The following is a 25,683-nucleotide window of genomic DNA, read 5'->3' as shown; positions in this document are numbered from 1 at the left end:
CTCAGCCAGCAGCAGGTAGAAACGGCCTTCTTATCCCCTTTGATCTTCCTGCTGTAGTTCAACGCATGGCCAGCAGATGGCACCCTGATTTCATGCCTGGGTAAGTTGTGGATCTTCTCATCCATATGCAGTCTGTCACGTGTTTTTTTTTTAATAATTATTCTTTATTTTTTCATGAAAATCTCTGAAACTTGCCAAACCCACAGCTGACTGCTCGTAGACTCGCTTATATTAATCAAACGCGGGGTTTTTTTGTACCCCGTTAGAGGTTAAAGGGGGTCACTCGACCTCAGCGGTGCCCCGGTGAGTGCTGCTAGCTTTACGCAGAAGTACATGTTTTAAACAGTCTATGAGAAGTACTCATGTGCTCATTTTGCTGCATGTGTGCAAACTGCGTTATCACAGATACATTTTTCATGTGTTAATGTTTGTCACGGGAGCGTGTTTGTGGACATAAAGTAAAAGGAGGCAGTCTTTCTCAGTCCTTGTTGCTCTCCGATCAGCCATTGTGGACGTCTGAAAAGGGGGAAGGTCTTGTCTTCTACACGCTTGACACACAGGGAGCTGTGCACATGAAGGACACTGCTGTATGAACAGTTGGCTGAGCCATGGTGCTGTCGGTCACAGTGGGAAGTCTGCAACTAGGAATGAACTAATACAAGTGGCTGTCTTTTTTTCCGGGTATTTGTTGTAGGCTCCACTTTTTTCGAGTTTTCTGATGTGACGGACCCCGAAATGAGCGAGTAACTCACTTGTTGCAGAGGGGTTTTTTTACTGAAAGCAGAGGAGGAGAGTAAAAACCTGCAACTCCGTGAACTGGGATCCTGTACCGAAGGGATTTAGCTGTTTTCTCCGTCCGAAGACCCCAGGCAGCACATGATGAAGAAAATGATTTCCATACAACCGTGGAGTCTTTTCTTCTTCACGCTGTCGTCTTTGTTGTCAGTGGTTGTGTGCAGCACAGGAGCAGAGGAGCCCCAGGAGGAGGATTTCAGCGCCGAGGTACAGCCATAACTGGGGGTCTTCATGCAGATATTGAAAGTATAATTTGTATGTTGTTGTCCGACGAAATGTAGAGTGAATTGTGGAGTGAGATAATTTCATGTCCTTATTCAAAGCCCACTATTATAGTTGCATAAAACCACAAAGTATCCTATGGGCTGACGTTTGACATCTTGACCCAGATCCACATCAATCAATCATACATACATGAAACCAGAAATGAAAAAAAAAACATACTTTTTTAAATTTATTATCTACCCACCAAATTTTTCAACCTATTTATTTTTAGTCTCCAATACTTCAAAAAAAAAAAATTAAAAAAAAAAAAAAAGTAAAAAAAAAATTAAGTTTGTCATTGTTTTTGTCCAACCCAGTAGTTTGAAACCTAAACACTGTCTTTAAAAACACATCTTCACATCAAAAGAGTTTGAAAGCTGTTTTAAAGAGAAACTTACAGTTTAACTGTCAATTTTTCAGTGATTTGATTTATATCTACTAATACATTTGTGGAAGTAGGTTGTTGATCATTACATTTTTATTAATGCATTGATTATTTGAGTCTTCTGCTATCTCCTGAGCTGGGCTTCAGGAGATAAGATACTGACATTTCAAGCACAGTTTCACTCAAAATAGAAAAAAAAACTTTTAGGTAGATGTGTGATATCATCCTAACCCATACACAACACACATTTACTTTATATGTCAAGGTCTCATGGGACAGCTTTCTGGTCTTGGATGTTGAGACCTCATACAACAACAAGCTAAGCTAGCATCCCTGCCTGCATGGCTAAAGTTCAAAGTGAGTGGACTAACATTGCTAGTAACAAAACAGACTCTTTCAAAAACAGACACCAGAATCCATCAATTGTCTTTACAGCTTTCCCTTTTCAGGGTCACAGACAGCTGTGGACCATTGCAGCTCTCATTAGATGCAACATGTTGTACATCTTGGGCAGGCTGCCTGCCTATCACAGGGCTAGAAACATGCTCAAACTGACACACTGCAAAAAACTGAAATCTTATCAAGTGTTTTTGCCTTATTTTAAGTAAAAAACGTCGTATTATTCTTGATATGAGCCACATTCAACTGGTCCGTCCAGAAAAATGTCTTGTTTCAAGTTATTTAAAGACAAAAACGAGGTCTGAATTGCTTGTAACAAGTAAAACTGATCTGCCAATGGAACAAGAAAAAAATGCTTGAAAATTTGCTAAAACCAGAATAATGTCTCAATACAAGTATAGTAATACTTTTCTCCTGTTACATTGGCAGATTTTTTTTACTCGTTACAAGCAATTCAGACCTCATTTTTCCTTTGAATAACTTGAAACAAGACATTTTTCTGGACTGGTCAGGTGAATGTGGCTCATACCAAGAATAAATAGAGATTTTCTACTGAACATAAGATAAAAACGCTTGGTAAGATTTCGATTTTTTTCCAGTGCACTGACAGGCAATCGAGAGAAGCAGTCAACCTGATGAGCATGTTTTTGAAGAAGACAGAACCCAGACATGCACAGGGAGAACATGAGAATTGGTAGCTTTTTGTTAACATCAGTATCAGCTCTAAACTTTTCAGTCTGTGCATGGCTGGGTTATTCTTTATCAGCAGGTCTTTTGTCTGATACGTGGCTAGGTATGGGTACCGAATTAGGTACTTTTATAGGTACCGACCACATTCTGTCATAAGTACCGGGTACCAATTCACAAAAAATCAAAAGAAACATTTTAGGTACCTGAATCCATTCTTGTGGCTGTGGAAGAGAGGGTGATTTTCCGTGATGAACATGAACATAGCATTGCAAGAAAAAGAGAGAAAAATTACATTTTATTATTAAACAAATTAATATTTTTTACCATATAAACACAAAAAAGTACCAAAAAATTGGTGCCGTTGAGTACCGATACCAATTGCCAGGTACCAGGCATCAGTACCGTAATGTTTCAAATATGAAAGGTACCCATCCTTGCACGTGACTTGGACTGTAGACATCATCCTGAAGGTTTTTGCATCTCCGACTGTCCACACATGACTGGTGTGTATGTCTAAGCACTGGTCTGTGTTCATCATGCTTGTGCATGAAGGTCTAAGTCCCATGATCCAGCTGTGTGAGTGGCCCCTGTGTTGTTGTTTTTCTGGGCTCTGCTGATGAGGCTTCTTCAAGGTTGCAGCATAAACCTTCAGAGAGATCTCCTCACAGGAGCAAGCATCCTGTTTTCTTGGCTACGTGGCTCCACAGGTTTGATTTCACTGTAAACACACATATAACATAGAAGATATTCAGCGACATGAATCCTCCTTTACCCTCAAGCTACAGAAATGCTCACGCAGGGTTGTTTTTCTCTTCTGTCCTACAGTAGTGATATGAGATTTAATTACTTCTCCCTTAGTGCTTGGTCTCCAAATCTTCCTCCCCGCTCCTCATCCTTGCTGTCAGCAGGAGAGAGGCCAGGAATGAGAGAGCAGGAATGCTGTAATGTTAATAGAAGCCATCTGCTCTCTCCTCTTTAACTCCTCAAATGCTCTATCTGGTTATTCAACAGCGGCTTGTTTTTGGATCAGCATAACAATGACTCAGTCTGTGTGTCATACACATGATATACTGAGTCCACCGTGCATCACACACATGAAAACAGACTGGAGTTCAGTAATTTCTCCAAAGGAAAACAGCTGATTTTTGACTTTATCCCCTGGCAGGCATGGCTCCGTAAGTTTGGGTACCTGTCTCAGGCGAGCAGACAGATGTCCACCATGCAGTCGGCTCAGATTCTGTCCAAAGCCATCAGTGACATGCAGCGCTTCTACGGCCTCCAGGTGACAGGAGAGATGGATGCTGCTACTGTTGCGTAAGCCCTGCTTTGTTTTATTATTAAACTCAATGTTGGTGTTTTTGATTTCTATTTAACTGAACTTTTTGGACTGGTTTTCTCACTCTTTAAAGCATCTCATGAGTTATAGGTCACCACAGTGCTCAACTCAAAATAAAAACTTAGCACATGCTTCCTAAACTCTGTTGTTTCCTGATCACATCCGGATTGGAGTATTCACCAGTGGCTGCTCAGACAGTTCAAGCGAGGTTGAAAGGTTTGCACAGGGGTTTTGATTTCCTTCCTTATGTCACACTCCGGCTAACAAGGCCGGTTAGCGTATTATGTCATATCCTCACATTCAGCTGTGACCTTGATTGGTTTATCAGACCTTTATTTTCAGCTTGTGTGAAGGGATTAAGGAAACATCACATTAGGTAGTGAATAAATAGTTTGACAAACAGAGACTTAAGTAAAAGGTTGTTTGTGTATCTCATTACAGTCTCTCGGCTAACTATAGCAGGAGTTATCTTTATCTCTGAATGAGCTGTAGACAGACAGACTTCATGAGGACATTCGGTTGGAAAAGTCCTAAACCAAGCAATGTATCAAGCAGACAGATTAAAGACCTTGATAAAATGAGGATTCAACTTCACATCAGAATCTCAAAACATCTCAAAATTGTTGGTTTTAACCTGGTTTGAAGAACTCCAAGCATCGTTGGTTGCATGATCAAGTGGTTGATTCAAAAAACATTTCAAGATTAGAAATTGCTCTACTAACAATTTAGGGTTCCCAGAACGTTCTGATTAAGCAAGCTTTAAGTTTTGATTACATTTCCTGAAGGTTACTTTTGGTCAGGTTTTAGGTTGCCCATTAGTTGCATTGGAAAGGTTTTGGCACGTTCCCTAAACGCTATGTGTTGGTTAGATGTTTGGGTCCCTTTACCTTCCCGTAACTAGGGATAGGTACCGAATTAGGTACTTTTTTAGGTACCGACCGAATTCTGTCAAAAGTACCGGGTATCGATTCATGTAAAATCAAAAAATACCATGTTTAGGTACCTAAACACATCCTTGTGACTGTGAAGGAGTGGAAGAGTAGGCGATTTCCATGCTGGACATGAACACAGCATTTCAAGGTTATATATAGAAGAATATATTTGTTAAATTGTAAAAAATATATATTTTATTATTGAACAGATTGATTTCTTTTTTCCACATAAACACAAAAAAGTACCGAAAATTGGTACCGTTGAGTACCAGTACCGATTGCCAGGTACCGGGCATCGGTACCGTATCGTTTCAAATATGAAAGGTACCCATCCCTACCCTTAACCTTTGAGAAATGTTAGTATTTTGTTTTCTTTTGGTTATATTGGAATTCTCCCACAACCTTTAAAACAATCACGTTTTTTATATCTATACTTTTTCATGATATGTTGATTTCTTGTACCTGACTGTACATGTTCATATAGTCAGAAATGAATGGAAAGAAAAATCTGACAGGACCCTTTATCACTATATAATGAAATAAAAAATAAAATGAAAAAATAGTTTGACTGATTATAATGTAGGGAAATGAAAAATTAGCAAAATACAAACAATAAAAATACTGTGCAAAAACAGGAATGTTTTGTCTGGTTGGTGTCTTCCTTATTTCTCAGCCGGCCTAAAAACAACAAGAATTAAAGTCTGAGCACAAGTTTATAAAAGCATGACAAATCACTCTACCACCAATTTGATTTAAAAAAATTTAAATCATTTCATTATCTATTATCTGATACATTCACCGACTGAGACAGTTAGAAATGCTCTAATTTAACGTCAGTGGGGGGTGAATGTGAGTGCTGACCCAGTGACATCTTCAACTTCTGCCTCTGGCCAAGGAAATTCTTGAGACAGGCTGGGGTAGAAGTAAAAAGGAAGTTGTTTAGTTACACATTATAACCTTGTCAGTCAAGATTGGTTTATATTAATGTGACCAATGTATTAACACTTGCCTGTTATAGTCTTGCACAGACCATGGTCACTGACTCTTTGAGCCGATAGGAATCTGGATTATTTCATTTGACTTACTTTTTTCTGTAGAGGCCTTTAATAAAGCTGCTGAAGATGCCTTCAAAAAGAAAGGTTTCTCTACGTCTGTTTGCCGTCTTGTGAGAACCGAGTTGCTTGAGTATCAAAACCTGTTAAGAAACGACTCAAAAAAAAGAAAAACCTTGGCTTGCAGTTTCTCACTCTGTCCCTCCGCTTAACTTAGCTAGGCACGTTTATAGTGTTAAAAGTGGTATCAGGGTTTTCATTAAGTTTGCTTGGGAAAGGTAACAGTTGCATTCAAAAGAGATGTAAATCCCAGAAGTTTTCCTGGTAGTTGGATCTTTTTACAGTTTTTGTTTCAGTGGCAATAAAAACAGCTTTAATCAAGTGTTTGTTTCTGAACTCCTCACTATTGAATACTAGGCTAAAAAAATATTTCCACTAGTGCAAAAGGTTTGAGAAGAAAATCACAAGTTGAGAGTAGTCAAAGAAGCAAACAGAGTTGGGCAGTAGCAGGTAAATTTACTTCGGTACATTATTCTACCATTTGTACTTTACTTGAGTTTTACTCTTAAGGGGAACTTAGGACTTTCCACACCACTACATTTTATCAAAACCCTCATTACTCGCTACATTTGCTTTGAAGTCAGCCGATGAGTTTTTCTTTTCTGATCAGATCCCAAAGACAGTAAACTGTGCTCCTGTAGTTCTACATGTGGTTTGTCTGAGTGGTGTTGCCGTACCTCTACATTGTGCGTCTCTACTGTTGAACTTAGGGCAAAGTCCCTCAGATCAGACAGTTTGTTTAGTGGTGGAAATGATGGCTGTGATTCTTCACCTGAGCACCCATGGCTTTATCTTAAGCACTTTGCTTTGTTTGCCTCTCACCAATCTCATAATGGCTATGAACATTCGCTGTCCAGCCTGACAAAACATGTGAAGCTACAAAGCTAAACATTAGTTTTATTTCAGACATTTCAAACTAAGTTGCCTCTGTTTGTAGTAGCTTAGTTGCCAGTTTTCACTGCCATTTTATAGATTTCTGAAATACTGTTTTTTCTAATCTAAACCAACGTACTGTAGCAAAGTGTTCTCCCATGTTCTATGACTGTTCTTGCTCACAGTGAAAAATACAACATCTGTGTGTGTGTGTTTGTGTAGGGCCATGCGTCGGCCTCGCTGTGGCCTTCCAGACAGAAAAGCGTCTGAGGTTGAAGAAGGAGCGAGGAAGAAACGTTACGCTCTGACTGGACAGCAGTGGGACAGAGACCACATCACTTACAGGTTCATCAGAGTGAAAATGCTTCACAAGATAAGACGGTTCAACGTTCAAACGCTAACATTCTTTAATCTGTCTTTAGCATCATGAACCAGCACATCCCATCCTCACTGGGTGAGGAGCGGGTGTTTGATGCGATTCATAAGGCCTTCGATGTGTGGCGGAAGGTCACTCCACTCACCTTTGAGGAGTTACCCGCTGAAAATAACATCAGCATCAACAGCAGCAAGGCTGTGCTTGCTGACATCCTGCTGCTGTTTGCGTCTGGGTTTCATGGAGATATGTCACTGTTTGATGGTGAGGGGGGATCTCTCGCTCATGCCTACTACCCTGGACCAGGGATAGGAGGAGATACACACTTTGATGCTGATGAGCCTTGGTCTCTGGATAACCAGAACCCAGAGGGTAAGTGTGTGGATTCTTATATAGTCTGTTGGAAAACGGTAAAATGATTGTCGACTTAGCCTGCTTGATAAAGACAAGAGATCTGTCTCTGAAGCCTGAAGGTAAATACCTGCATAGATATAGCCGATTGTTTGGGTTGGGACATCCTTTTGGATGAGTTTAAACTACATAGAGTTTAAACTATAAATCTAACAACAAACTGTCATTTCCCGCCATTATTGACGAAGAGTGAGACATTAGAGAATTAAATTGGACATGTCGTCAACACTAAATAGATGATGCTTTAATGCATTCCTGCACTTATTGATTGTCAATGACAATATGCTACATCACACAGGGATTTACACACAAAGCAGCCTCAAAAAGAGCTGTGTGTAATTCTGTAGCATTTTAACCGTTAATCTAACATGAACGGTCCCCATTTAATTAACAGTAAAACGTGGATAATTCAATTAATAACTTCTGCGCCATTGTGTTGGTCATAGAATGTGCTATAAGTTTGTTTGTGCTGTAAGTCGTCTGACCCTGTGAGTGTGTCCAGCAGGTGTCGACCTCTTCCTGGTGGCGGTCCATGAGCTCGGTCATGCTCTGGGTTTGGAGCACTCTGATAACCCCAGTGCTGTGATGGCTCCTTTCTACCAGTGGACCCACACTCACAACTTCACACTCCATGATGATGATGTCCGTGGAATACAGCACATATATGGTGAGAAGACTACATTTATTCATCTGTTTGCACACTGCCTGGCCTAAGCTAAAAGTCACCACCTGGATTTAACTAAGCAAATAGGTTAAAGCCTCTTATTGGATAATTACTGCATGTGCGATCATCTTTCAGCTGGCAACAAGTTATTTAACCCCAACTGATGCAATGAGCTGCTTCTCATTTCTTTAACAACCATGTCGAAAGACACATCCCATCGTCTTGGAAAAGATGTTAGTCTGTTTGAGAAGGGTTCAATCATTGGCATGCATCAAGCAGAGAAAGCATCTAAGGACATTGCAGAAACTACTAAAATTGGGTTAAGAACTGTCCACCGCATTGGCGATCACTTGAACGTTTGGTGATATCAAATGCAAGAAAAACAACAGTATAACTCAGGGCTGTGTTTGATAGTGAAAGTAAGAGCATTTCCACACACACAATGAGAAGGGAACTCAAGGGATTGGGACTGAACAGCTGTGTAGCTTTAAGAAAACCACTAAACAGTGAGGCCAACTGGAAAAAAGGCTTCAGTTTGCTAGGGAGCATAAAGATTGGAGTCTGGAGCATTGGAAGAAGGTCATGTGGTCTGATGAGTCCAGATTGACCCTGTTCCAGAGTGATGGGCCATCAGGGTAAGAACAGAGGAAGATGAAGTGATCTCCCATCAAGCCTAGTGCCTACTGTCCAAGCCTGTGGGGGCAGTGCTCTGATCTGGGGTTGCTGCAGTTGGTCAGGTCTAGGTTCAGCAACAGTCTGTGCTCAAAGACTGAGGTCAGCTGACCACCTGAATATACTGAATGACCAGGTTATTCCATCAATGGACTTTTTCTTCCCTGATGGCACGGCCATATTCCAAGATGACAATGATCAGGATTCATCGGGCTCAGATTGTGAAAGAGTGGTTCAGGGAGCATGAGACATCATGTTCACACATGGATTGGCCTCCACAGAGTCCAGACCTTCACCCCATTGAGAATCTTTGGGATGTGCTGGAGAAGGCTTTGCTCAGCAATCAGACTCTACCATCATTAATGAAAGATCGTAGTGAAAAATTAATGCAACACTGGATGGAAATAAATCTTGTGACATTGCAGAAGCTTATTTAAAGAGTGCCACAGTGAATGCATGCCGTAATCAAAGCTTAAGGCTGCCCAATGTGAATGAAAAGTAACAGTGCTGCTTTTCCTGCTACATATTCATATGTTGTAGAAATCACTGAATCTGTCTTCAAACTAATCGCTGGAAACGCTCTGTTTAGAAATAGCACAAGATCTTCAGGTGACCTTTACAAGACTGCAGAGAGTTTATCTCCAGTTAAATCCTTCACAGTCTTTCCCAGCATCCAAGATTTTTGTCATTTTCCAATCCTTGAAGGACACACAAACAGCAAAGGACCAAAAAGTGATCTCTAGTTGTTGATCACCTTGACATACTTTAATCGTTAGCATGTTTAGACTGCTTTAGCCCATGAATCAGTGAGATGTAAAAAAAAAATTTGTGTTAACTACAAGACAAGGTTTAATCACATTCTTTAAAACCAACAAACCCACAAACACACGCTGCTACACACATCAGTGGGATCTCACTCCAAACAGAATATCATGCATGCCGTTATGATGTTCTCATGCCTTTCCTGCCTGAATGGATTACATTGTTCACTGACAGATGGCATCTTTGTGTGTCTGAGCATGAGTAAAAAGCTCTGGTATTTGCTTTACATTTACTATGTCACTGTGCAGATTTTCTCTTTTTCTTTCTAAAAGTCAAAAACAAGTGCTCCTGAAAAAGTTTTAATGCATTTCCTGTTATCTATGTCCTCTCTGTATATTGTTCTTTTTATTGTTATCCTGCTTGATACCAAAGCCCAAAACTTAGATACCATCAATCAATGTTTCCACACTAGGCTGAGTTGGATCAAAAGCAAACTTTGGTTAAACTATGTTTAACATATTGTTGAGCTTTTCTACTTTGAACAATGTAAGATTTAGGTCTCTGCTGTTGAAATTTGTGTTACCTCCCACTGTGCTTGTTGTAAAAAATAGTGAAATATAAAGAAGTAAGACTGTCAAAATTGACATAGTTAATGCATAACTGCAAAAGGTCTGTGTGGTCAAACCAAACAACAGGTTATAGGCCCAAACTGGAGACAAAACAAGCTGACACTAAGGTACTGAAAAGTGCTTAAAGACAAACAGCCCAGGCCATAAAGCTACACTGACAATCTGGATTGTTATGGACCAGTGTTTACTCAGCCAGTCTGATAAAGGTGAATGTGAGAGCCAGGTGATCAGAACAGGTGTGTTCATTATCTTTACTGCTTTTCCTTACTGGGGTCACAGGAGCCCATCCCAGCTGACACTGGGCGAGAGGCAGGATCCTGAACAGGGGACCAACCTGTTTTCTTGGTCCATAAACAGGGTGTCCGCCGGGTCTGAAAAAGTATGAAAAGTTGATAAATCAGTTGTGGGAAAATTAAGGCCCTTAATAAGTATTAAAATGTCTTAATGATAATGTTATAAGGTATTAATTTTTATTGGTATTCAAGCTTTGACTCCAAACGTATCCATGAATATTTATTTTCCTCCTTGCGACTGTTACAAACTAACCTGACATGCCAGACAGACAGCTCCATATATCCGCCATGGAAACAGTCCATCTGGTTGGAAAATGTTTTCAGGGTCTGAACCTTAAAAAATAACCACACCTGGTGATTGGACGATCATTCTGCTCGTCACACTCATCACAGACCAGCGTGAGGATCTAGAAAAAGTTTTAGCATCAAGAGTTTCTCAAGCCTCTTGAGAAAATTTCTCAGACTTTTGAGGAGCTGGGATCTTGGAGTCTTTGGTTTAGAGAAAGCTTCCTCTGATCTCAGTTGTTTTGGAACAAATTTTCTTTGTTCAAATCACCTTTTTACTGGATATGACGCGCTGAGATGAGGTATTTTTCACTACAGTTACGTAGCGCAGTTGTTTCAGACGTGACAAAATGCAAAGTTGTTATTTTGTGAAGCGCGGGCTTTACGTAGCATTAGCAGCCCAACATATCCGTAGGCTAATGTGACAACAAACTCAGTTGCAAACTACAACTGTCAAAGATGTAGGCCTGTCACGATAATCAATTAATAGATTAACGGAACGATAAATAAAAACGTCCTCGGTAAGTTTGCCAGCCTCGATAAACTGACATGTGCATGCATGTTTGTTTTCCTCCTCTTTCGACCAAAGAGGCTGAATGAGAAGATGGCTCACTACGTCTATCTTTCCTAACATCAGGGTGCATAGGTTCTATAGTGGATTTAGCGGATTTATAGCGTAGTGAGCATCTGTCCGAAATGCGATCTTTGGGGAACACATGGATAGAGCTGAAAGGAGCGTCCTGAGGGGTAAGGAGGAAACACATGCTAATATGAGTGATGGCACCAAAGATACGGTTCTTAAGCCGCCTGCCACAGTCCCAGTGTGGGAATATTTTGTTTTTTATCAGAATGAACAAAGTGTGAGCTCATGAACACCAACTAGCTGATATGTCGCATTTGTTTGAAAATAGTGGCGACGAAGAAGAAGAAGGGGAGGTGCAGCGGAGCCTTTTTCTTTGACAATCTGCTCTTACTGAGGCTTTTGGTCGGCAAAGTAAATAGAAATAAAAGCGCCAAATGGTGGCGCTCAAAGACAGCTACATTGCCAAAGAAATACAGCCCTTCAATACGGTTGAAAGCCAGAATTGTTAAAAATGTTTGACAGACAGTATGGATTGACTGGGAAAAAGTACATGTTACAAACAATTCAGGAACTGTTTATACTCCCTTTTATTTAGGCTATAGTTTTTATTGTTGTTTTTTTTGGAGTTCATTTTTTTCTTTAGAGACAGGGTCTATGTTTTATTGTTTTTGATTAGTATTAATTATTTTCATCGACATGTATTGATTCTAAAAGAGAGTCCATTTCATTTTCATTGTATTTTTTTCTCTTTCTTGTTTGTTAAATTTGTTATATTTTTTGTTTAATTTATTTTATTTAAAGATCCTGACCTTTTTATTACAGTTAAATACTCTTAAGAAATTAAAGTTTCTTGCTTTTGATTTGGTGTACTCACTTTATTATCCCATTTATCATAATTACATCAATGAAAAAATGGGGAAAAAAAACAAAATAATATTGACATAATATCGTTTATCAGCAATAACATTTTGGAAAATTATTGTCTGGCAAAATTTGTTATCGTGACAGGCCTACAAAGATGGGTTGCTAACAACAGCTTAATGTCGCGATAAGGTCTTAAGACTTTTGAAAAGGTTTTTAAAAAAGTCTTAAAAAGGTATTGAATTTAACCTCAGGATTTCCCTGATAAAGACCAGTTGATCCCAGGGATAACATGTAGAGACGGACAACCATTCACACACACGCTCACAACTTTGAGTTATTTGGAGTGAGGGGGCTGAAATGTGTGTCTGAAACCCATGGGGTGCCGAACAAATCTGATGAGAGTAGTTTCTGGCAGCAAAAGTTCAGGACACCTGCAGACTTCTGGTTATAACAACAGGTCAAAACATCTGAAGCAGCACTGTATAAATAGTGAATGACAGATCTTCCTGTACCAGATTTGCATTATATACAAGTGTTAGCTACTTTTTACAAAGCAAAAACTTCTCAAATATAAACCCTAATTTAGATGTTAGTGTGTGTTTGTGTGTGTTTGTGTGTGTGTGTGTGTGTGTGTGTGTGTGTGTGTGTGTGTGTGTGTGTGTGTGTGTGTGTGTGTGTGTGTGTGTGTGTGTGTGTGTGTGTGTGTGTGTGTGTGTGAGAGAGAGATGCCAGCTAAACCCACATGCTCTGGTCATGTCCTGCTCTACTGACTCATTGGGCTGTGATTGTTAATGTGCTGTTAAAGTGACATATAACTGACCTTAAACCCAAAGCCACAACATCTATATTTGGTTTCAAAGATTAATAAAGAACAACATCATTTTGGAAATTACATTTATGACATTGATTGCTCACAAACATTGGAAATCTAAGTCATCCAAGGACACTCTTCATATATATTCAATGTGTGTTTGTGACATGGGTAACTCAATACATCTCTTAGCTCATCAGCTGTCTGAACGTGTTACATAACAAGCTGGATTTGTCTGTTTTCTCCTCTTAGCAACTAGCCGGGCAGATTTTTCCAAAGAGCCGCAGTCACAGTCGCAGTTACTAAAGTGAGCTTTCAGCTGCTGCACAGGACGGAAAATTAGATCTCTTTGTGTGTGGGAGAGATAGAGGGGGTATTGTAGGGAAGGGTGGGGAGTATAATGGAGGTCTGATGTCACACAGAGAGGCTGAGGAGATTTATGTTAACTATTTTTTAGATAGAAATACTAATAGGGGAATCTTTAAGTTGTGATAGTTTCTCTTTCATGTTTTAAACCATTCACCTTTGTCTCATCAGGTCCGCCTCTTGTCACAGATGCCCCTCCCATTCCTCCTCATGCACCTGATGATGACGCCAAAGATGACTCGTTCACCTCCCCTTCTCCCCCTGAAGATGATCCCACCTCCAGTCCTCCAGCCGACCCTCCACCCAACCCGACAGAAAGCAGCCCACATCAACCAATCCCACCAAGGACGAGCCCCGGCCCCACTTCACCTCCTCTTCTTTCCACAGTCACCCCCACTGACTCCCTGCCTGATCCAGAGCCTGTCACCCCTCACGTTAGAAAAGATGTCCCCTACCCTGCACCTCCTCCTCGGCCCCCTGCTCCTCCAAAACCTCCAAAGGGTTCAGACAACCAGGCCCCTGACATTTGTGATGGAGACTTTGACACTGTCACCATGCTGAGGGGGGAGATGTTTGTTTTCAAGGTAAGGCCCCAACATTGGAAACTGGCAACAGAATAATAAAAGTACCTCATACTGTAGAGTTTTTAGGTCTGTGCACTTTAAGCCTATAAAGCCATACTTTTTCACACCTTACATTTTATAAAAGGGTTATCCAGTTAATCCCTTGAGGACACTGAGAGGCCTTCTGCGAGATCTTGAATTAGTCTCACTTTTACATATTTGCCTGCTTATAACTAGGGGTGGGTACCTTTCACATTTGAAACGATACGGTACCGATGCCCAGTACCTGGCAATTGGTACCAGTACTCAACGGTACCAATTTTCGGTACTTTTTTGTGTTTATGTGGTAAAAAATATCGATTTGTTCAATAATAAAATATATATTTTTTACAATTTAACAAATATATTCTTCTATATATAACCTTGAAATGCTGTGTTCATGTCCAGCATGGAAAATTGCCTACTCTTCCACTCCTTCACAGTCACAAGGATGTGTTTAGGTACCTAAACATGGTACTTTTTGATTTTACATGAATCGATACCCAGTACTTTTGACAGAATTCGGTCGGTACCTAAAAAAGTACCTAATTCGGTACGCATCCCTACTTATAACCCACAATTTAGCCATAAAAGCTTTTTCTCAGTCTCTGTGGTCGGGTTAGATTTTCCCAGGTGGACACAAATCAATTGACGGCATGTAGACTAAAGTCCTTTTGATGACACCACGCCAGCTGGCAAAGTTAAGAAGTGAGTTGTGAGAGATCTGTCCATTTTCTAAAAGAGAGTGATTTCTTGGATTGATTTTGTAGTAAAGTTGGACACTGGAGCAAAACTGTCAAAAGAAAAAGGAAAGAGGAGCAGAAGAAAGCTGAACAGGAGAGTGACAGATCCTGGGCGTAAACATTAGCTTAACTGTTTGTGGTAATGTTCATCCCAACCCACAGTCAGCAGTTATTCTGCAGTGGTCTGTTCAAACTTGAGAGTCTATCAATAAAATGAAGAGTGAGGTTACGTTAGCTCTGCTTGGTGAGGTTGGAGTTGGTAGATGCAAACGTTACAAGTTACAGACGCGTCTCGGGCTGACAGTTGCTAGTTACTAAACTACACTACAAACTGAGTTTACAAAGTTTGATTGTTAGCACATTTCAAACAAAAGCACTTCGTTGCTACAAATTCATAACCTTATCACTTTGCATCCTGTAAAAAGTTTTCTTGGACAAAGAAAAAAAGTGTTACAAATAGGAAGTCTCTCCATTCATCTTCTTTCAAAACAAACACAGACGTTTTCAACATGAGTCTTTGAGCTTTTGCATCAGAAAAGAAAGCCTTTACTATAGCCACCTTCAGTGTCTGATCTGAATGTTTGGTTAAGATTGGGCAAGTGTGGGAATCTTTTTCTATTTCAGATAACAGGTAGGCAGAAAAGCAAACAAAACATACATGTGTAAATATTTTAACATAACATTAATAGGAGTGCAATTTTCTGGCCGATCACCGATCTTCAAAAAGCCTGACCTATAACTGCCAGCAATTTTTTTTTTCAATTTTTTACAATCTTATTTTATTGAAAATCATTGAAAAATACCTTTGAAACAATAAAACCGTTATGTTTTAACTTAAACAACCAATAAAGTGTCCTGAGTTTTAGGTCTCAGAGCAAAAAGCAACAATGGCTGGCTGTCAGACCTTCCCAGAGGTATATAAGATCAGTTTCATATGTAAGGATGGGCCTATCACTGATCCCCGATCACTGATCACCCAAAATTAAGGAAATCTGCATGTCTAAATGTTAACATAAATTTGCTTGTTTTTGAAGGGTCGCTGGTTCTGGCGTGTGCGCAGAAACCGGGTCTTGGACAACTACCCCATGCCCATATCTGTGTTCTGGATCGGTCTGCCGAGTGACATTGATGCAGCCTATGAGCGACATGATGGCAAATTTGTCTTCTTTAAAGGTATTTTACTGATTTTTTTTCTCCTCTAAGTGAAAGAACATTTTTTCTGCTCTGTAACACGCTGAGGACTCACCATCATAACTTTTCAAACTAAGGCTGATCGTCTTGTTAGTTTCAGAGCTGCTCCTTAGCTGAGGAGCTTTTGAAGAATGTTTTCTATAAACCCAAAAATGAGGAGTGAAACAAAACTCCGATCTCTGTTTGATTTGAATTGGTCAGGCTGAAAGGAAACACTGCAAACTCAGCATGTCTTTTTCCCCACACAACAGGATTTACGAGGATATGGTAATAATTCAGCACAGCTATAACTCTCTGGATCTGCCAAACACTCACAGAAGTATCTAAAATAGGAGAAGCAATGTGGCTGCAGATAAAGATGATCAAGAGTAGAGTTTCTGGGTCTTCACACCAAGTTTGTGTTATGTGCGTGTGTGTCTGAGTTCACTGAGTGTGTAGGAAAAGGCCTGTGCAGCGTGGCGGTTGTTGCTTGCCCAGTATGACTCCACACCAGCTGAGCTCAAACAGGCCTCATGGGAGGAATGGAGGATTGCATCAGCCCTCTCTGCAGCACACAGCTCCAGATGTGAGCTGGGGCAGGGTTTTTTATTTGAAGGTCAGCCTGTACGGTGATTAGTCCTGCATTTCTGCAGTTTCAGAGCTTCTGACCGTCCACTGATAGCTGCAGATGAACGTCACAGTTGATGCAGCTGTAGGCCTCACAGATTCAAACAGAGGAAGCCAAAACATACAATCAGATGGTGAATTAAAGATCAAATGTGCCACAATTAGAAGAGGCCTCTGTGAAAAAACTTGTCATTATAGTTTCAGTATGTTGCGCTGGAGCAGTACACTGGCAGTGAGGGTGGAAAGTGTCTGCAGAGCGTGCCCAGGCTTAAGGTTAGAGAAAACTTGGCCCCTGCTTTCAGGAATCTTGGACACTAAATGTACTGCTCATTATTTTTACCTTGAATGTCCTTTCTATTTTTAATGATGCATGCCTTATGTTGTGACTTTCTGTTTATGTGACACTTTTCCGCAGCCTCTTTTCACCTTATTTCACCCTTTTTTAAAACCGCGTCACAAACACTTCATGTGGGGAGGATTTGTTTACGCGGATATGTCTGTCCTGCAGATGATAGATTCTGGGTGTTCAGGGAGGCTGATGTGCTGCCAGGGTACCCACAGCCTCTACATGAGTACGGTCAAGGAGTTCCTGCACACAAGATCGACACAGCAATCTGGTGGGAGCCAAACGGGTACACATACTTTTTCTCTGGAGACAGGTAATGTATGACCCAGACGCACAAGATTTTAACTTATTCAAATAAAAGTAGTACAAATCAGTCTTTACACATGACGTCTCACTGTGCATGAGCAGATACTGGAGGTACAATGAGGAGACCAGGTCCACAGACAGAGACTTCCCAAAGCCTAACAGCAGATGGGGAAGGTTCCCAGACTCGCCCAAAGGAGCCTTCCTCAGTGAAGACGGAGGTAAATAATGGCTCTGAATCAAACTGTTTACAGGAAGACAACATCAAAGCAGCTCCTGTTTACTATCATCACAACCCAGACTAAAAGCAGACTGTACATTCAGCGTTGAAAACATGAGAGCAGCATGAGCAGGGAGAGGAGGAGGGGGACAAAGAGTGGAAGGTTAGAGGTGAAATGGGGTGTGTAAGAGGCAGGGAGGGGAAAAACTGACATTTGAGGCTGGTTAGTCTGAGGCAAGCAAAGCGAAGTGAAGGGTGAGGGGATAAAAGAAAGAGGGGAGAGGAGGAATGAGAGCTTTGGTTTGAGGGTTGGCTCGTACTTCCTTTGGAAATTAGATTTGTGGCAGAGCTGCTCTAAATGTATTCTGTAGCAGTTGATCTCATCTCCACCCAGACCGCTCTGATGTCTCTGCAAGCCTGCTTTCAATACACAGAGCTGCATTCACAAATAGAAAATTGTACAAAAATAACTAAGTGATAAAATAGAACAGATTTAAAAAATACTTTATTTATCCCTAAGGGTAAATTCAGGAGGAGTCACGGCAGCAATCAAGAAAACAAAAGTAAGAAAGTGTGTAGAAAGTGCAAAAAGGTCCATAAGAAAATAGATGATGACAGCTTGTCCATCATTCTCCAGTTCAGCCAGTCTCCACCTCCACAGGGTCCAGGACTGAACAGGTGAAATTCTTCCAATGTGGCGTTGGTGTCTGGTGTTAGCTCTGTTAGCCATGTCTGTGAATAGCATGATGCTACTCTGCCCTCTGGTATTCCCTCTGTTGCTGGGTTAGCACAGCTAGCTTGCCCATCTTATTGGAGATAGATCTTACGTTCCCTATAATGATGGATGGACGGACAGGTCCGTGTCGTTACTTCTTAGTTCACACCTGAGAACCAGCACCTCGTCCTCACCTCCTTCTCCTCACCTTGTGGGAAAACATCTGGCCTTGCACCAGTTAGCATTGACATGCTTCAGGCTGCTAACAGCTGATTTCACATGCAAACAATGCAGCCATGTTACATGTAGGATCTCCAGACAAACACAGGAGAAAAAAAAGTGAAAAAAATCACTGAAGACAAAAAAATCTTGGTGTCAGTGACCAACAAATGAGCCATACAAAGTAATGCAAATATGACAAAAAAAAAAAGAGGTGAAAAAATAACAAGAAACAACAAAGAAGACAGAGCTGCTGCAACAGGCAGCCACAACCAACAGGGCGACGCATAGCAACTAATGAATGGTGAAACTCTTTATACATATGAGCAATATAACCTATTAAGTTATTGATTTCTTATTCTGGGTCTGTTCTGTGTATAAGTGTTAGCCCTGGCCTACAACAGTCTTGTACTCTGGCAAAAACTGAAATCTAAGCTGTTTAATATGACATATACTCAGTATGAGCCACATTCACCTGACAAGTCCAGAAAATGTATTGTTTTAATATTTTAAAAGAAAAAAATGCATATTAAGAATAAAAACACATCTACAAATGGGTATGAAAATTTTCCTTGTAATAAGACAAATTTTATTTCAAGAAACCAGACAAGCACATTGTTTCACCCCACTGCCCCATTTTTTATTCTTTATAAGTAATTTGGGCATCTTTTTTGTCTTTTAATATTTTGAAATAAGACAAGTTTCTGCACTTGTCAGGTGAATGAGGCTCATATTAAGTCTGATACAACACTTTTATTAAAACAAAGAGAAACACTTATTCAGCTGTCAACACAGTGAACGTTTTTTTTACATATACTCTCCATAAAAGATTCAGAGAATCAGAAGAAATCTTTATACAACAAAAGACAAGGACCAAAACAAATACGGGGCAGATCTGATCTCCAGCCCCTCAGATGAAAGCCGACATGACTCTGCAGTGGAATTCACTGCATGGGCTAAAAAACACTTCCAAAAACTTGTGTCATCTTTGAAAACAATGTGGAGCAAATACACATACTTTGTGAAGAGTGAGATCAGATCCTGGGCATTGAAATACAAAGTCTGTTCATTAATCATCTTTAATTTAAATAACAACACACAATAAGTTCTCTGGTCTAAACCTCTCTTGTTCTGCTCTTTACAGCTTACACCTATTTCTACAAAGGCAGCAGTTACTGGAGGTTTGACAACCGCCGGACAGAGGCAGACAAAGGCTACCCTCGCTCCATTCTAAGGGATTTCATGGGCTGTGCTGGAGCCCCTGACCCCAAGCCTGACGAGGACCCTGAGCAAAAACCAAAAGACAAACCAGTCATCCCATCAGACAGAGGTCAAGATGAGCACAAAGAGCCGGAAACGGGCGGGGACAAAGAAACAGACCCAGAGGAAGATCAAACCCCTGACAGCACAGAGGAGGACCAGGACCAGGAGGTGAAAGTGGTTGTGACCGTGGCCGACAATGAATCAAAGGTCATGACTCTAGTCATGGTGTGTGTCCCCCTCGTGCTCATCCTTTGCATCCTCATTCTAATCTACGCCATCCTCAGGACTCTGCAGAACAAGGAGACCCCGAGGGCTTTGGTGCACTGCAAGCGCTCCATGCAGGACTGGGTGTGAGGCCTCAATCATTACAGACAGAACGGGTATTCATTATTTTTTTACAGATGTTGGCGTCAAACTTTGCAGTTGTACTGCTGTGGAGGGAAGCCTTGACACAGTACCTAAGTGTAAGAAAGCAGTGGATGAGTCACAGTTTTTGGCCTCATTCACTGTGACACCTTTTATTGCTCATGTGAAATAATGTAAAAGTGGTGAAGTGGGTGCCTGTGGAGCTACAGTCTGCTGGCCTCAAAGTTTCCCCCTGTGCCTCCCTATGCGCCTCCTAAGCAGCAGAAAATGTACCTCAGATTCCTCCTTTATCACACGTGAGAAAAAGCTTTGGTTTTCTCAAGCCCTTGGTGTGCTTTGCCCACTTTTGCAAATTTTAGTTGCACATACTCAGTACAGCTAACTCAGCTGTAGTTCAAATGCAGACAAAGTCAAAATGCACATACGCTAAACACAGGCAGATAAATGCTTAAAGCAAACTTAAGTTCCCACACTCAAAAACCCAAAACAAAGCAACATTTTTTTCTTGTTTCTACTAAAAATCATCTTATAAACTCAATAAATGCTACATTCATCAGACAAGTCCAGATAAACATTTTATTTCAATAAGTTATCATCAAAAATACCACCTGAAGAAAAATTCCCTGGCCATAAGAATAATGTATCCATGTTAACTGAGTATAAGATGTTTTGTTTTTAAAGGTCCCATATTCTGCTCCTTTTCTGCAGTTTAATATGGATCATTGATGACTTCATGAAATGGTAGTAACATGTTTTGGTCCAAAAAGCCAATAAATCAAGCACAGCAGCATTGTTTCCAGGCTCTCATAGCCCCTCTGTTCAGAACGCTCTGATTTAGTGGGCGTGGCCTTCATATGTTAATGAGCCACCGCTGATACCGCCCCGCTCTTCTGTGTCACTGAGAGCTTTGAGTGCACAATGATTAGAAAAGAGCGAAGCTCGTTTACCGTAACATTACAGGTTAAAACAACAGGCTAACTGCAGCTAAAGTTAGCATCCTGAAGCTAACACAGAGACAGGGGGGACACTGGGGAAAAGCTCTTACATCTGCTCCACAGCACACAGCATTTAAAATACTCACATTTCCAGGGTCCGAGGTTTGTTAGCGGATGGTTGGTAATGCGCCTGGATTCAGGACCAGTCTATTTGCTAGCTCTCTGTTGTATTGTCCAAAGTTGGAAAAGCAGTCGGCCGTGAAGTGACTAGCACACACACGCACAGTTTTACTGAGTGTAGCTGGCACATTTCCCTGACAAATGAACTCTAGCCACTTAGTCTTGTCTTCTTCCAAGATGGGAAGCTTGTGTATGGAACTATGTGGCTGTTTCCAGCCAAAAACAGAGCAGTGATGGCAGTGATGGCTGCTGGAGCAGTAGCGGGGAGGGGAGAGGGGTTTGGTGGTATCTGCTCCGGTGGACCAATCAGGTCAGACTTGCCCCTGATTGGTCAAAAAAGGGAAGCGCTGACATCGGCAAATCTCCAAAATCCAAACAGCTCGTTTTAGGTCAGGATTTTACATTCACAAGCACTACTAAGTACAGGTTTTGTCAGTAAACATCACATTTTGTGGGCTGGGAGGAAAGCCAAAGACCCACAAATTTCACTAAAAGGCTTAATTAGGTGATTTTTGCATAATATGGGACCTTTAACTGCATTAGAAATCAGTGGGTCCATCTCTTATTTGGTGTTTTGTTATCAAATGGACAGAGACAAAAGTTGTACCAAAGAAGGAACAAAGTTGTACCAAAGACAAAGTCATACTACATTTCTTAAGAAAACGGTGCTGTAGACACATAAAAAAAAATAAAAATAAAAGACACATGGAGCCCAAAAATGTTATGTTCAGAGACTTTGAGCTTGGATAGATTCTCTTAAAACATGGGTAAAAACTGAGGAGTGTTTTCTGGACATACGATCACATTTTTTCTATTTGAATCAGTTTAAAGTTTCAATTTAGCACACAGTCTGTCCGAACAAAACACTTGTCTTCATTAAAAAAAGAAATACGTAGAAAGTTTTCTTTACCCCAAAGGTAGAATTGACCTAATTTCCTTGTTTTATAGATTGAAATAAGATGTTTGTCTGAATCCATCAGGTAAATGTGACTTTAATCGTGTTTATTGAGAGATTTTGAGAAATAAGATTGAAAAGTTTTGGCTCAGTTTTGAGTTTTTGCTGTGAATATGCTTGACTATGGTGCCTTAACCTATCTTTGCTTTCCTCTTTGTTCGGAGCGGATGATTTGCACTTTTTGTTTCTGGTTGTTTTGCTGAGTTTGCTTCTCTGCTGACTCGTCTGTGTGTATATGTGTGTGTATCTCGGTGTGTGTGTGTTTGTGCAAAACAAACCCTTGATCCCTGTTAAGGAGCTTGTTCTATGACCAGCGCAGGAATGTTGGACAGCTGTGTGCGTCCATGACCGCCCATCTCCCACTGAGCCCATTATGTCTGCCCTCTCACACACATGCACCAGTGTCACATGACGAAGGAAGAAAAACCCTGCAGCACTTGTTTTTGCGTACATATCTTCTTTCAGACACATACACACACTAAGATTTAGAGACCACTCACCCAAACAAAGGCACATAGGGTTTTTTGCACACAGACACTTGGGCTCCAGTCTCCCCTCCTCCCACCACAGCTACGATAACTGCTCAGACTGCACCACTAAAATCACAACCCCAGTGGAGACATATTGATATACGACTGGTGCCAGAGCTGAAGTGAAATACAAGAGTCAGGGGATTATTCACATTTAACAGCAAGAGTTGAAAATAGTTGTGGTCTTTTCTGACTTGACGTCAGCTCAACCTGTGAAGAACAAACTCAAAGCGTTATCTCCTGTATCTCCTCTCCTGTTTTCATGCTGAATTCAGTCAAAGCTTAACTGCAGTGTAATGGACATGGGAGCAGCCTGCAGGCTGCAGAGGAGTGGGTCAGGGTCTGGTTTCCATTAGGCCCACATGCTGCTGATTTAGTACTGTCAGGCATGAAGTGAAGGGGGGTGAGGGGGGATTTGAGGGAAAAATGCAAGTAAAAGAAAAAAAAAGTATAAAAAGCTCTGGTGGGGAGTTGGGAGAAATGAGTGAGAAACAGATGAGGGGGAGAGAAAGAGAGGGTGGTCTTTGCCAGATTTTCCTTTACGATTTTCTCTGGGGAAGGAGGGGCGAGAGGAGGAAATGGGGGAGGAGGGCTTTTGAGGAGGGGCAGCGCTGGCGTTGCGCCTCTTGACCTAGATGTGGACACAGAGTCCACTCCTCCTCCTCCTGAAGACTTTTTTGTTTTTCATTAAGTTTATCATGCGGTGGAGATGACTTCCTCTGCTACCCTCTCCCCCCTTCTTCTCCTTTTCTCTTCTTCTGGTTTGTTTTTCTTTACAGCAGTACCTTACTCCACTTCTCTGTTCCCAAATGTGATCATTTTCCTCTTCACTCCTCTGTTAAGGAAACTCACATGTAACTAATCTTAATGTGGATGAAAACCTGAAGAAACAGGCTCAAACTCCAATGAGTCTAGGGACTGTCACCTAGTTTTTTTGTGTTGAGAAACAAATCAGTCTGTTGTCCAATCATTATTCTTTCCTTCGGGTTAGTGCCTTAACATGGTTTCCTTTAGTGTGCCTGGTTTTCTGTGAATATTAGGGGGCATTTCTACTATTATTAGCATGAGGGAAAGTTTTTGACTTTTTTTCTACTCAGCTTGTCATCTGTAGTTTTGTAAATTTTGTTTCTATTCAGATTTTTGTAACAATAGCAGTACAGTAGATTTTTATGACTATGTTGATGCATGCAGGGCATGTTCTGTTAAACCTGTGCACTCCTGTGTAGAGTACATTAAAGAATTCACAATAAAACTCACAGGTAAAAGCAATGTAATCTCCTCCTCTATAATTATTTCCTTTCATTTGATCATCCGCTTAAAACCAACAGTACACATTTAAAGTTTAAGGAGCTGATAATAACTCCGGCCACAAGGGGGAAACATTTCCTCCGAGGAATACAGCTTTGGTTATTTGTCAGTTTTCTCTAGAGAATACACAGAGTGATGCTGGATTTAAAAAAGAAAGGTTAAAAGCACAAACTGCGTCAAAAACAAGGGTCAAGTATCAGATATTACATTCAGTTTTTCACAGTGCATTGGCTAATAAATACATGTTTTTCATGGAGAAATAGTCTCCTGTCTCATATTACCAAAAGCCTACATTTATTGACACTTTGTCTGTTTTATCTTCAAGAAAATTAAAGTTTAAAAAGAAATATTTATGTAGAACTTTTATTCATATAAAAGTAATAATGAAATTAACCAGGTCTGTATAAAAAATAGGAATCTGATGATGAAAACTACAATTGTGTAACACCTAAGGGACTGGCCCTGCATTTAACAGAAGACTTTCATAACCAGATTCTAAAAACATTCAGACTCTGTGTAAAGTGTTGGAAAAGTATAAGTAAATTATCAAGTTGAATCCTGCAACACATTTTAAACTGCTGTTACAGGGAAGTTTACTGTCATGTGTCATCACCTCTTTAAACAACACTGTAAACACTTGTGAACCCAGGAGACAAGGTTTTGCTATGTGAAATGTCATCCCAATCTTGTCTGATACAAGATTTTTTTTTACCCAAAAGTTCAGGGTGACGAGTACAAAAACCGTAAAATTACAATTTTTATTTTAATTTTCAATACCCTTCATAAGGGTTTTTATTTCAATCATATTTTTTCAAAGCTTCAAAGAGCCACTTCAAATGAGTCAAAGAGCCGCTAGAGGCTCCAGAGCCATAGGTTGAAGACCCTTGCTATGGATGATGAAATCCTTTAATTCTTTGTTATTTCCACTGAGGGACATTATTCTGATTTATTTTTTAAATTTGCTTGTTGATAATTAACCTCATTATGTGAAATTATGAAATTAACTAATCATCAAATCATTTTTCTAAGCAAAGTAACACTAAAACTGTTCACTTTGCAGGGTAAAAAAGTTCATTTTTAAAATTTTCAAAATAATTTACATTTTAAAAAACGAACAATGGCAAAACACATATCAGTGTCATCAATGTATTAACCTAAATTAAGTTTAAAATCAGTGATCAGACATGAGGTCTAATAATTAACTGGTCTTTGTTTGACTTTTTTATTGAGTGGAGATATCGTTAATTTACTTCTTTTTTTAGTTTTTTTTTTCACCAGTGAACAAATGCGTCGGCTGTTGTGAGCCCATGAGGTCTAAGTGTGAGCGAGCACACTGTTCCTTATGTCTTTATGTCAGAACTAATCAGGATTAGCTGCCGTCACAGATCATCCACTTCAGCTTTACCTCCACACCCACTTTCTCTGCCATCTTATCTCTTCCTCTTTTTAAGTCTCTCTGTCACTGCACCATTTAGCCCTTTTTCTTTCAACCCCTTATGCAATAATTATTTAAAAACTTGAGCCATTTGTGAATATTATTTCCCTAAACTTCCCCCTTCTGTTGAGACAATGATGACTGAGCACCTTCCTCTTTCCCATCTTTGAGGCTTTTGACCAAACTAACTTCATGTTATCCAGATGTTTAATTGGGATTGAGGCCACAAGGATGCTGTCATATTTCAGCCAAGGGTTGAGGCTCTGT

At 40.4% G+C, this 25,683-nt stretch overlaps 1 protein-coding gene across 1 annotated transcript; it reads left to right on the top strand.

Annotated features, from left to right (window-relative positions):
• The first annotated feature begins 311 nt into the window (after positions 1-311).
• Positions 312-23,923, top strand: mmp15a (matrix metallopeptidase 15a). The gene is made up of 10 exons (XM_074677193.1): positions 312-1,002; positions 3,699-3,847; positions 7,009-7,131; positions 7,209-7,531; positions 8,076-8,237; positions 13,671-14,083; positions 15,879-16,017; positions 17,150-17,300; positions 17,396-17,511; positions 19,589-23,923. The coding sequence occupies exons 1-10, from the start codon at positions 877-879 to the stop codon at positions 20,059-20,061; spliced, it is 2,175 nt and encodes a 724-aa protein (XP_074533294.1). The 5' UTR covers positions 312-876; the 3' UTR covers positions 20,062-23,923.
• Positions 23,924-25,683: the final 1,760 nt, after the last annotated feature.

This window comes from Halichoeres trimaculatus, unplaced genomic scaffold (assembly GCF_033239565.1).
Source record: "Halichoeres trimaculatus isolate MK-OKI-2021-1 unplaced genomic scaffold, fHalTri1.1 fHalTri1_scaffold_10, whole genome shotgun sequence".
Taxonomy (NCBI): domain Eukaryota; kingdom Metazoa; phylum Chordata; class Actinopteri; order Labriformes; family Labridae; genus Halichoeres; species Halichoeres trimaculatus.
The sequence above is the reverse complement of the archived record's forward strand: the minus strand, read 5'-3'. Positions and strand labels throughout refer to the sequence as shown.